At 34.1% G+C, this 13,747-nt stretch overlaps 2 protein-coding genes across 6 annotated transcripts in view; one reads left to right on the forward strand and one right to left on the reverse strand.

Annotated features, from left to right (window-relative positions):
• CHPT1 (choline phosphotransferase 1) overlaps positions 1-6,862 on the forward strand; it is a 31,972-nt gene extending 25,110 nt beyond the window's left edge. The window contains exons 8-9 of one of the 3 annotated variants that reach the window (XR_005370683.1): positions 1,073-1,269; positions 3,593-3,788. Coding sequence is in view for 2 of the 3 variants with exons in the window: in XM_038558828.1 (XP_038414756.1) it covers positions 1,073-1,183; positions 6,496-6,729 (345 nt within the window). In the remaining variant the exon portion in view is untranslated. Of the gene's footprint in view, positions 1-1,072; positions 1,270-3,592; positions 3,789-6,495 lie in introns of those variants that run through there. The other 2 variants (XM_038558828.1, XM_038558829.1) reach the window with 2 other exon arrangements.
• SYCP3 (synaptonemal complex protein 3) lies at positions 3,320-13,744 on the reverse strand. 3 transcript variants are annotated; one of them, XM_038558831.1, is made up of 9 exons: positions 13,592-13,744; positions 12,640-12,785; positions 11,913-11,976; positions 11,732-11,766; positions 9,855-9,972; positions 8,970-9,069; positions 5,893-5,991; positions 3,802-3,906; positions 3,320-3,672 (listed from the first exon to the last, which is right to left on the reverse strand). In XM_038558831.1, the coding sequence occupies exons 2-9, from the start codon at positions 12,770-12,772 to the stop codon at positions 3,619-3,621; spliced, it is 708 nt and encodes a 235-aa protein (XP_038414759.1). In that variant the 5' UTR covers positions 12,773-12,785; positions 13,592-13,744; the 3' UTR covers positions 3,320-3,618. The 3 variants fall into 3 exon arrangements, with proteins under 3 accessions (XP_038414759.1, XP_038414758.1, XP_038414760.1); XM_038558830.1 differs by having other exon boundaries at positions 12,640-12,789; positions 13,592-13,743; XM_038558832.1 differs by lacking the exons at positions 11,732-11,766; positions 11,913-11,976 and having other exon boundaries at positions 12,640-12,789; positions 13,592-13,743.
• Between the last annotated feature and the right edge of the window lie 3 nt (positions 13,745-13,747).

The raw sequence follows: 13,747 nt of genomic DNA on the forward strand, positions 1-13,747 counted from the left end.
GCCTGTGGTAGAGATTACGGTGAGGAAAGCAAATTGAATTTTTCTCTAAAATATTATGTGGACAATTTAAAACAATAGAAAACACTTATGTGAATCAAACAAAACATTATGTGTCCTTTAACATCATTAGAGAAAAGCTTACTTCAGCGAGAAAAGGGTCAGACAGAGCTTCAAGTAAATGATGTGGGAGATTTTCCCCTCAAGAGTGAGAGAATTCCTGCTTTACTGGCAGAGCAGTGAGCCTCCTTTCTCTGAAAGGAAGCATTTGTCCCTGGTCTCTGGTAAACTTTTTAGTGTGTCTTCCTCAATTTTGTATTCAACACAATTTTGTATAAGCATCCCCTCAACTCGGGATCCCTGTGTGGCGCAGCGGTTTGGTGCCTGCCTTTGGCCCAGGGCGCGATCCTGGAGACCCAGGATCGAATCCCACATCGGGCTCCCGGTGCATGGAGCCTGCTTCTCCCTCTGCCTATGTCTCTACCTCTCTCTCTCTCTGTGACTATCATAAATAAATTAAAAAAAAAAAAAAAAAGCATCCCCTCAACTATGGTGTTTTTTCGAGGCCTTTATTTTCTTACAACCATCTCAAAGCAAAAAGAAATGTATATGATGGAATGATTTTATTAAGTGACGAACAGCCCCTCCTAATAGAAAATTTATGGCTTCGTTGCACAGCAGAAAATGTAAAGAATGTGGAGTCAGAAGACAAATTGTGTTGCCAGCTTTCATATTTTTTCTAGGCCGTTTACCATTCTGAGCCTTGTTGCACAGCAGAAAATGTAAAGAATGTGGAGTCAGAAGACAAATTGTGTTGCCAGCTTTTATATTTTTTCTAGGCCGTTTACCATTCTGAGCCTCAGTACTTATAACTGTGACATACTCTGCATGTTCCAAAGGATTATAGGGAGATCCAAATATGAAATATATGAAAGTACTCTAAAATACTGTATTTTCATTGAAGAAGTTTAGGTTAAGGTTTGAGATCTTGCCGGGGGGCGGGGGGGTAGACAAAAAAAATTGCTGCTTCAGAAAAGATAGACTGTAATATTTTTTTTTTTTTTTGCTTCTAAAGGTCATTTCTTCATTTGATATGATGATGTATTTTAGTGCTTTGTGCCTGCAAATTTCAAGACACCTTCATCTAAATATCTTCAAGACTTCATATCATGAAGCACCCGAACAGGTTCACAAGCATATTGACTAATAGCCCAAGGAAAAGAGGAGCAGTTAGGGGAACCTATGAGTGAAGGAAATTCCCCTTTGCAGGAGGCTAGTATACAATAAATAAGGTTATATTTGACTATAGAACATTAAGTCCTGTAGATTCCATTATGTTTATTTCAGTTGTGAAGCCCTCATTGCCTATCAACATTATTGATCACAGGTATTATCAGGATATTACAATCTATAAATTAGAAACAAAATCAAATTTTGAGGACACGAAAGTAAACCATTGTGGTTCTAAAAACCTGTCTCAAAAATCTTTATCAGATACTTGGGATTTTAATTGCTAAAGGATTACATAAAAATGGAGGGCTTAGAGGATTTTAGCCATCTTAAGGGTGATGCTTATTACTTCAATTGCTAATAATTGATGAGTTCATAATACTGCATAAGTGCATGGATTGTAATTACGGAGTCAAATGATGTTATAAGAAATGATTTTTTTAGCTATTTTTCAAAGGAGTTAATTACTGTTGGAAAAAGGAAATGGAACTAGAATTTAAAAGGGCTACTAGAATTTTCTATAATTTATATTTAGTAAAAGGAATGTGTCTCACAGTTCAGAAAAACAAATGAACCTTTAAACATTATTCCTTGATAGTAAAATTTCAGTCACAAAAAAGTGGACATTAAAAAGATCCCCTTTTATGAAACATAAAAAAAAAATAGCCAAAGCAAAGTTGATGTAAGAAAATTAGTAATTTGTGACAACGACATGGCAAAAATATCTTCCCTTTAGAATATCAGCCACAGTTACCTCAAATAGACATTGGCTCATGAGGAAATCTGGATAATGTAAATATCAGTTATCCCATCACTAAATACATTATAAATTATCTTTCCACTCTCATTAAAAGTATGACTTGTGACTCAGATTACCCATTTTACCTTATTTTTAATTTTGTCCAAGTTCTGTAGACCATAGCCTTATGATGAAATAATTTTAAAAAAATAAAGGAGTAATGAACACACATTACACCTTAAGTAATAAAAAGGCATATTGAAAAAATAGTGAAAGTTGATATTCCTTAAAAGTAAAAAATATGTGAATTAAGTACACAGAAACCACTCTGGAGTACTTATTTGCCTCTATTAGTAAGCTCAAATAGGACTTTATTAGGGGTTTAAATAGTACTTAACATGTATATTCCAACATACACTTTGGCTTAAAAGTCCTTCACAAAATTTAGGAACTGTTTCCTTAATGTTATAATGGTTAATTTCTTCCTGTATAACTTATCATAGTTAGAAAAAGACAGTCATGGACTATCTTATGGACTTGCTTTTTAAAACTTGGAAAACCTTGAAACTAAGGTAAAGGTGGATTATAGTGGCAAAAATCAGAATATAAAACATGAAAAAAAGAGGGAAAAAATCAATTCTTTCCTCCTAATGGGCATTATTTTTTGTTTTGAATGATTCAGTGAAAGCAATTTCAGCAAAAAGTAAAGTTTAGCGGATATATTTCAAATGCTGAGACAATTTAGTCTATTGACTCTAGTGTTTCATGTTACTGTGTTTAAAAAATGCAGAGTTTTAGTGACAAGGTATAAAGTTAAGTGTTCAAGTTTGAAAATGAATGTAATCAAACTTCCATATATTTACTGAATTTAAAACTGAAAAACAAAATATTTTCTAGGTAATTAACTTTAAAGACGAATGTGACATATTTAAACCATAAGTAATTAGGTATGTTAATGATATACTTTCAGTCATTACTAAGGGCATGTGTCATTTAATTGTGGACCAAGCCTAATTAAATGGCATTTAGACGTCTTTCTGGAAATGACATATTCACAAATACATGTCTTAAAACTTTTATATATCTTGTTTAGTTTTCTTAATAGTTTTTAGCAGTTTATTTCAGAACACAAACTTAAGTTGCTTTTAATAAATTTTATAATTTTATTAATTTTCTTTTGAAATCTTATTTTCAATTAGTACTGGCTGTGTAACTTAAGTATATACAGTAAAATGTACATATAACATAAATTTTGTATATTTTTTCTTAAAGAAGAACAATGTAACCTTCTAAACTTGTGCTTTGTAGCTTTCTACCTTTTGGGACTAATACAAATACACTGAAGCCAAAAACTGAAATTAAATCATCTTTATTGCTAAAAGTTAATATACAAGTGTTAAAGAGAAAAATACACTAATACTATTAAAAAGCTGGAAACTTGGTATAAATAATTTAAGAATTGCTACTATTCATATAACTGTTCAGCTTTATGTGAAAGTTAACAAGTAGAGAGGTCTTGCACTTAAGCTAACAACACAATGTATTATTTTAAACTAGAATTTTTAAACCACTCTAAAAGAATTACATGCCTCTTAGCTAATGTTATAATTGTATCATATTACTTAGGTTCAAGTTCTTCCTTCAAAGAGTCATCAGAATAACATGGATTGAAGAGACTTTCGAACACTTGCCATCTCTTGCTGCTGCTGTTACATGAAAGGAAATATTAAACATTTGTTTAATTTTTAGATAAGTGTTATACATATTTCACCAAATAAAATATTTCAATGCTTGCATTACTCCTCATTTTTCCAACTTAAAATGTAACGACTTACAGTCTCCATCATAATTTTTTTTTGCAACATAGACATTTCTTTTTTAAGTTCATTTTGCGCACCAGTAAGTAGGTTATCATGATTCTTCTCCAACTCTTCCATATTCTAAAACACAAAAGGCTAGTTCAGTTACAAACCATCACTTTTCATCTCAGATTCTAAACTTATATAATTAATTTTCAATAGTAGGAACTTTCTACTATTCAAATAATGTGAATTATTTATGCCAAATGAAAATATTCTAATAGTGGAAACTAAAATACAAAGGAAGAAAACCATCAGACATGGATCAAGTATTACAGGAGGTATGACAGTAGTATACTTTGCTCAAAATAATGGGTTAATGAGCTGCTAAGGTCAAAATAGAACAAAAAAGGAATGCTGTAATACTTACAATTTCTAATAAGCTTTCTAAATATCAAGTAATTATGTTATTATAATAGTCAATGTGATGTGAATTCATTAGAATAAAATGATCTGTAATCTACCTCTTCTTTCAATTTATGAAAAACAAGTTATGTTATATAAATCTTTATTACTCATCTAACAAATAGTGATCCTAACTCCTACTATATAAAAAGTACTACATTAAGTATTGTGGAGAAATTAAAAAGTAGTAATATATGATTACTCCCTTACTCCAGTAAGGAGATACATACAAAATAATCCAAAATTTAATAGTAAGAACGAAGTGCAACATGTTATAGCTATGTAGTAGAAAATAGGGATTAATTCCAATTTAGTTGGCAAAAGAGTAATATAAAAGAAAAAGTAATTAAAAACATTTCAGAGCAAGAGCACAGATAAATGCATAGAAGTACACAATGAATGAGTTCAGAGAAGGCAATTATCTGGTGGGGTGGGAGTTACCTAACAAATGCAGTAACTGAAGCATAAAGAGAAGAATCACATTATGGAAGGGGACTTGAAATCTAAGAATTGAATTGAAAATGAGAAATACTTTTTCAGGAGGGAAGAACTGTTTTAGGAAGATATGACAGACCTATGAAGAGTAGTTTGGAAAAGAGAAATGAGTTGAGGTTTAGTAGTATAAACAAAGAATGATGTGATTGTAAATTAGGAGAGTAGTTCTGGGGATTAAAAGAAGGAACCACTGCAGGAGTAAAAACTACAGGACCTACTATGAACAATAAGGGAGATGGAGGAGTCAAACGTAATACTAAAGTTCCTACCCTACGTGGTAACATTTATAAGATTTAAAGAAATCTTTGTTAGTATTTTATCAATCTTCACACCGATTAAATGGTTTTTAGGGAGCATTAGAGCAAGCTGATTGGAAACACTTTTAAAAATAACTTTGATGTACATAGAAAAGTTTTTAAAACTACTACTAGTTCATTCAGAGCATCCCACTTACTTTAAAAGGGTGACATTTTAACATTTGCACAAGATTAACAGAATCCTGACACCAAAAAAAAAAAAAAAGGTATGTGCAGGATTCCAATGAACTCCTACAAATAGTTACTAAAAAGTACATATCTGCATGAATAAGAGGTCAATGCCACAAACCACAATTTGTTAATATGCATAACAGATAATTCTCGATGCACAAGTTTTTAATCAGCTGGGTTTTTCGTTCTATTATGTATCTGAGCCATTTCTTGTAAGATGGGATATAAAGCCATTTTTAGTCACTGCAGTAATCCTAACAAGAAATATGACATAACGTACATATATATTAGAAAATGAAAAATATTCCTCATTTTCAATTGAGTACTTTGTATTCTGGAGATACAAAGTAAAAGACTACCTAGAAATGATTTATGGACTTTTTATTTTCAGTTAAGACAGAACTATTACTATTACTATTCTTATTAGTAAAATAAGAATTTTATGCACATTATGTATATTTAGGTAAAATTCCCAATTTACCATTTCTTGTTTTGAATAATCCCCACAAAGCATTAGAATCCTAAAGTAAAAATATATTTAACACTTAAAATGGAAAGAATTTAAAATATATAATTTTTTCCCTTAAACTTAGAAAAATACTATCTTCTGCTTTCAAATATAATGTTATATAACAATGTATTACACAATGTATTACATAACCAAATACAACAAACAGACCTTTACGAACTGCTCATATAGCTGTCTAACTGTTTTCAGTCTCTGGCTCTGAACAATTCTAGACTGTTGAAAAATCTTTTGTTGCTGTCGAAACAAGTTCTACAAATACAAGCAAAAAAAAAATATGTGATAACAATTTGGGTGAAATTTAAAATTTAGCAAAATGTGATTCTACGTTACATTTAAAAGGAATAGTTTTTCTATCAACAGTTTTAACTACTATGACCAAGCTCACCACTAATATACAACAGTAATAATCCTACCAGTCACAAAATAGCAACACTTAACAATACTCAAAATATATTGTTTTGCTTTGTTAATGTAGGCTCCATGCCCAATGTGGAGCCCAATGTTGGGCTTGAACTCATGACCCTGAGATCAAGACCTGAGCTGAAATCAATAGTTGGAAGTTTACTCAACTGAGCCATGCAGGTGCCCCAACAATACCAAAATATGTTTTAATTCTTGGTGCTCTCAGTATCAACATGTATGATCTTTACTTTTTTTTAAAAAAAGGTTATTTATTTATTTATTTATTTACTTATTTACTTATTTACTTATTTATTTATTTATTTATTTATTTATTTATGGGGGGGGGGGCAGAGACACAAGAGGAGGGAGAAGCAGGCTCCATGCCGGGAGCCCGACGTGGGACTCGATCCCGGGATTCCAAGATCACGCCTCGGGCCAAAGGCAAGCGCCAAACCACTGAGCCACCCATGGATCCCCTGTATGATCTTTCCAATGCTTATCTTTCAGTTCCTTGGACCACTTTTCACCAACAGTTTTTGTTCCCCACTCTACTTTAGCCATTCACAGTACATGCTCATACCCTAGATTTTGTCACTGCCAATAACTACAACCTCTACACAGTATAAACAATAGAAAATTTCTCATTAACTATGTGTTAGATACTACTCTGAACTCTTTAAATAAACATATTATATATGAACTCATTTAATCCTCAAAACAACTCCATGAGGTTATTATTACTCCTCTTTCATAGATAAGGAAACAGGCATCAAGATAATTTTTTCAGTTTCACAGCTAGCATTTGGTGATACCAGGATGTGATTCCAAAGAGTGAATTTCCAGAATTCAGGTCTAACCATTCATTATTCATGCTATTTCTCCATATAACTCACTATTCACAACCACTACCTGCCTACCATGCTAGTTACCTCTTGGTACCATAATTCAGTAATCTCTATCATACCTAAAATCCACTCATCTTACTCATTTTCACATCCCCTATCCCTATTCCCATGTCATTTTCCTCCTATCCTGCTTAAATTCTATGGTGAATCATCCTTTCATATATCCTGCCCAATTCTCACGCTGTCACACTTGTCTGGCTAAACTCCAATCCTGGAAAATTCAACTCTCCAGTAATTCTGCCTGCATCCCTATAGCTGGTCCTGACTAGCGAAAATCCCACAATTATGCTAACATGTCTCACTTGAAATCATGATCACTGGCCTAAATTCGATCCTTAATGCTGCTTAGAAATTATATTTCCCTAGTCCATTCACTGATCCACTCAGGAAAGTGTTTTATTTGACCTCAAAAGGCAACATGTTTTCTACCATCCAATAACCTAATTATTTCACTAAAGAAACCCAATCCAAAGAGAACTTTGAGTCTCCATCATCATTTCTACCTACCCACCTATATCTGTGCTCACATACTTTACCTTCTTTCCTGTTTTTAAGGATGAACTGTCCTTGTTCTCTGCTACCCCCAACTTTTTCACATGTTCCAACCATTCTTAAGAATTCAACTGTCCCCCTTTTCCATTACTTATTTTTCCCCTCAAGATTGTTCTTCTCAGCAAACATGTTGCTCTTTCTTCATTCTTAAACAAAAACCACACATTATTCCTTTTTTGCTCAAGCTACCACCCCATTTCTCTATTTCCTATTCTTTTATACTCCTCCTAATCAAGTTTCTGCACTCATTTTCTACCAAAATCATTCTGATCAAGAACATCAACAACCTTTACATTGCCAAATCCACCCTATGGTTCTCCCTCATATCTCTGAACTCTGAACACTGAAGTACTTATTCCAGAAATCAGTCCTTAGGCCTCTCTTTTACATTTACAATCACTTCCTTGGTGGTCTCATCATCCATCTTATGGCTTAACTACTGTCTTTATGTTGAGAATTCCCAACTTTGCACATTCAGCTCTTATTTTTTTCCAGAACTCCAGACTTCTATACCAATGGGCCTACTCAACACATCCCCTTGGGTATTTCATATTAACATTTCCAAAACTGAGCTGATCAACCAACCCCTAAAATTATTTAATATGAATAGTACTTAACTCTTAAATAAGAAATACATGATAATTTTATAAATGAAAGAGTAAAATAACAGGATAGTTACTGTAGTTATATAACATATAGGTATAGCACACTTCCATCTCCCACAGAGATGCGCATGTAACACAAGTCTGGCCATTAAGAGTAAACCATGTTTTGACCGTAATGACTGGTTCAGGAATGGGCAAATGATCCAAACTTTATCAGTGATATTCCTCCAGAGGACTTTTCTTTCTGCTAGCTATTGAAAAACAAAAACAAAAACAAAACAAAACAAAAAAAACCCCAAAAAACAAAAAAACAAACAACAGTCCACTGGTTACTAAACTTGTAGTAAGTCTAAATTTTAAGAAGCTATCTTGCTTACCACATTGAAAGAGCCTATTAAGAATCGCAGACAGAGCCCAAATGACACTATATAATATGCAGTCCTTCCTTACATCCATCCAGCTATGTCTGAAGCTAACTAAACTACACCTGAACTTCTTTTATATAAACAAATAATCCTTCTTTTGTACTTTGATAATTTGTCACTTAGAACTGCAAGAATCACAACCAATATAGGAAGCAAAGGCCAATAGCTTTCACAAATGTGCCTGAGTTCTCTGGTTTACCATTCAGCAGGACTGAAACACATAGCCAGTATGGGAAATGGAACCCAGCCGAGTGTCCTAGATCTACTACATGGCTAAGGTCTCCATTCCCACTTGACGCTCGGTTATAATAGATTATAAAATTAAGCATGATACTAACAGCTAGTTTTTCTTCTTGTTCCTCAATTTTCTGCATATCCATTTCCCACTGCTGAAACAAAGTCACAAACTGCTGAGAATATTCTTGGTTAAGCTTCTGCCTATAAAACATAACAATGAATATTTTCATATTTTATATCAAAATATTCCAAACAAAATTGATGACATACTTTATAAATACTAAAAGAGAAAATAATGGCATCTTAAATTGTCAAATACGAAACCAAAAAGTAAAATTATGATTTATGCTGATTTTCCTAGCCAGCTAACAACAGAAAAGCCCTCTCACAGGCTTTAGTTCTCAGAAACTATGGAAGTTTTATTATATATACATTTTTCAGAAAAGTCCATTTCATTTCCAAGCAGTTTTTTTCTCCAACTGAATATAGGTTCCAATATAAGTAGATTAAGTCAAATTATTGTGTTTATCATGTAAGATGTCTAAATAGAAATATACCACTTGGTTTTTCCCCATTTTGGTATAATGATTTTGTAAAAAAGAATTAAGTCAATTCAGCTAAAATAGACAGATTATTTACAATAAAACTGATCTTTTTCTACAATGTTAAAAACAGGTAACTATCACAAAGCTAATAATTTATATGACATTTACTTTTTATTCAATGTATTTCTAGAATAAAAATAACCTTTAGGGTAAAAACACCAGTTGTTATTTAAATGGAGAAAATTATAACCTGCATTGATTTCTAAGAAATATATCTCAAGTCTGTGAAGGAGTAAGGTTTTAGGACTAACAGGCTTAAAGAAAAATCAAGCCAAATATGTATTTTACTAGAGACTCCAATAAATAAATGATAGTATTTTTCATAATTTGTACCAAGAAATGATACAAATTTTGTGGCTATGAAAAAACCAACAACCTTACCTTTGCTCTTGCTGAGTTTTCCAAACATGTTCAATTTTCTGGTTGCTGGTTTTGAGAGAAGCCTTAGTATACAGTTCTAGTCTTTTTCTCTTTGCAAGAAGGGCCTTGTTAATATCAGCTTTATTAAAAATAAATATCCATTAAAACTTAATGTTGAAAATTATTTTATTCCCACATATTCAAATTAAATAGAGATATAATTGCTTCAACAGTTTTGGAAAGATGGTTAAAATTAAATCCTACAGTTGGTACAATATTAAAAAGCAAGATTATCTGTTTTTTTTTTTTTTTCCTAAGGAAATTTCCGGCTATTAGTATCTCAATTTTGATTTTCCTAACTAGGGTTAATTTTTTAATTTAGAGAGGACTGAAAAATGCTAAACATGAAAAAAAGGGGGTCTCAAAGACAGACCTTTAACTTTTTCATAAGAAAAAACTAATAAAGGCTAAATTTTTCTGAATTTGTAAAATACTCTCCAACTGAAACTCATTTAGATGAGTTATTTCTAGAACTCATCATATGAAACGCAAAATTATTTTTAAAAAGAATCCAAAAAGAATAAAAACAGTTAAATAGGAAAATTAGTTTAAAAAAGTCTGTGATACTTTTAAATATAATTTTTACCAAAAAAATATAAAAAACCAAGCATAGAAAAATCTTAAATATATTGATAAATTCATTCATGAAATCTTTTAAATACTTTTGTGGAACTTTTTTCCCCTGGACTTATTAAAAGAACACTTATTTCTTATTGAAATATAATCAACACAGCGTTACATATTAGTTTCAATGAGTAAGAGTGATTTCTGAAGCTTTTTATAGGACATCTTTAAGCACTGTATTTTATAAAATTTTTAATACCTCAAAAAATGCTTTGCTAAACTATGGCTCTACCGCCAATAGTTATTTTTCAGTTAATCATGATGGATCTGTATTATACAAATATTTTATATTTCCAATATCCACCTATGACAAATTTAAAAGATTAAAAAGCAAACATTTTTCCACCACCAAATAGAGCAAAGGTTTCAAGAAACACTTGACTGAATAATCCATATAGAAGAGCCAAACAAATATTGACTCTCTTTTTAAGACCGCTACCCCTGGGGCACCTGGGTGGCTTAGTTGGTTAAGTGTTGGTTTCAGCTCTGTTCACAATCTCCAGGTCCTGGGATCTAGCCCCACATTGTGTTGGGCTCCCTGCTCAATGGGGAGTTTGCTTCTCCCACTTCCTCTGCCCCTTCCTGGCTTGTGCCCTAATAAATAAAATCTTAAAAAACAAAACAACAACAACAAAAAAACAAGAAACAAAAACAAAAACCTATCCTCTAACAGAGTTAAGGTAACTGATATTTAATATACCATTTAAAGTTTATGAACTTATCTGATTATAGAGCTCTTACTAGCTAGCAGGGTTACCTTTCTCAACTACATAATGTAATAATGTAAAAAATAACAATAAAAAGGGATTTTAAAGGGCTCAATTTATATTGCCCCTCCTAAGAACACAGGAATGTCATAAAAAATAACTAAATTGAGAAAATGAAAACATAACATACAGATATGTGTGTTTGTAACACTTGGTCTGTGAGTTTGTGAAAGTTCATACAAAGAGGGGTAGATATTTTCCCCTTCCATTTTTATTCTAAAATTCCAAAGTCCATTAAATTCACACATGTATAAAATAAAATCACCATTCTTACCTCAACACCGTTAATACCATTTTTACTCTTCCTATGGACAACTGGAGAAGGTTAAGTAAGGAAATCTATGTGGTAAGTCTTGTAGTCCACTGATTAACATTTCCTGTTATATAAGTTAGGTGCTATACTGTTGAAATAATTATCTTAAAAGACAAATATCTCCTAAAACATACCTCCAAATCTTTCCAGCATATTTTGTACTTCACCCCTGTGAAATTACATCAAAAAACTTCTCATTAAGGATTGAAATACCGTATGTACAATGTATTTACATACAATACTCACTGCACAACCAAACTAGACTTTTCTTAAAGTACGTTATGTAACAGGCAAAAATTATTTTGAACACATCACCCCACATCTTCAAATACTGCTGAAGTCCTTTTCTTCCCATGCTTATCAATTACTGGAGTCTTCCCTGCATTGACAATAAAAAAAAAAAAAAATTTCGAAACTAAGTATTCCATTTTGGTACTTTTTTATGGTGTGATATCTTAATTTTGAGTACTTTTAGGCTTTTGTTGCCAACATAACTTTTTAAAGCAGACATGTAAATACCACACTTTCCCTGCAGTTTAGATAGAATTAAATCGGGATTCGGGACCATTTTATAGGAACAATTCTGCAAGCCTTCCCATGTTAATGTCATAAGTGAGGTTTTTATTTTTGCTCATTAATGTTATGTGTATATTCTATATTCATGAAGCAGGCATCTGGAGAATAGTGACTGTAATGGCAAGAGATGGTATGCAGCTTTTCATTTTTTAAAAAAATAGATTTTATTTATTCATGAGAGACACAAAGAGAGGCAAAGACAGAGGCAGAAGCAGGCTCCCTGCAGGGAGCCCGATGCGGGACTCAATCCCAGGACCCTGGGATCACGACCTGAGCCAAAGGCAGACACTCAACCACTGAGCCACCCAGAAGTCCCTGTACAAGCTTTTCAAACTTGAAATGAGAAATAAGAAGTGCATGAAAACGCTTTACAAATAAAGTTTTATTAAAGTTTAAACTGTAGTGCGTCTCAAACAGATCACCGCCAGGGCATGGTCACTGCCCGACCACCTTAAACACTGCGTACCTTCAGGGACATCCTCCTCGGAACCTCTCAGATCTTTTTTATCTTCTTTCTCAAACTCATAGGCTCTTATAACCTGATCCTCCATGGACTTCTTCCCAGACTTCCCCGTGTGCTTTCTTCCAGAGGGCACCATAGTCACAGGTTTTCTGACTTTTAAAAAATAAATCTCTCAAACCTTCTGAATCCAAAGACATCATTTAAGTAAACTGCTAAAATTTCAAAATCAGCGCTATCGAATAAAGATCTTAGTCGAAAAACACTTTACTAGGAGTTCCCTCCTCACTTATTTTGTTGGCCCCAAATCAACAGAGGTAACGACACACCCACCCATGGAGGGTTCGCCTCTGGGGGCTGGGAGATCTGAATTTTAGTCCCGCCTTTGTCAAGATTCTCGCTAAATTCAAGTCTGTGCACTTCCGTCACAAAGGGAAACTGTAGAATAGTTGGTGGGGTTAACCCCGTCAGCACGCCCCTCCGTAAGTTCACGGTAAATTAAATCTAAAATAAAGGCGGTTCGCACCCCGTGCCGCGGGAAATAACGATTCCGACTAAGATTTTCACAACATGAACACGGGGTACAAAGGAAAAGCCCTTAGTTCATCACGTTCTGGGGGGGGGGGGGGCGCATGAGCGAGCGACGCCAGGCGGGCGAAAGCCCACCCACAGAAACCGGCCTGAGCCGTCGGGACCAGTCAGATCCGGTTCTGCCCGCTGCATTCCACCGGTCACTCGACGGCAGGAAGCCCCGCCCTCAGGGAAGTTCACGGACTTCATTTTCCTGTCAGAGGCCCTAAAAATTTACCTCACGGATCAAAAGCAGCCTCGGACGGGAGCGCGAGGCAAAGTCCTCCCTTCCTCCCGCCTGAAAAAAGTCCCCAATGGCCAAAACCACAGGAATTGGTCTCCCGAGAGGCGTCCCGCCACCCCAGTCCCAACCGCTCCAGACCCTTACCTCGAAGCGTGCGCTGTGCCGCCACGATGCTTCTGAGGAAAGTTAGACTTCACGCGGGAGAAAAGCGAGGCTCGCCTCGCCCGAGGGCGTCGCTGATTGGTTAGTGAGGGCGTCGCTGATTGGCTGGTGGCTCTGCGCGTGCGTATAGAAGGCCAC

This window comes from Canis lupus, chromosome 15 (genome assembly GCF_011100685.1).
Source record: "Canis lupus familiaris isolate Mischka breed German Shepherd chromosome 15, alternate assembly UU_Cfam_GSD_1.0, whole genome shotgun sequence".
Lineage (NCBI taxonomy): Eukaryota > Metazoa > Chordata > Mammalia > Carnivora > Canidae > Canis > Canis lupus.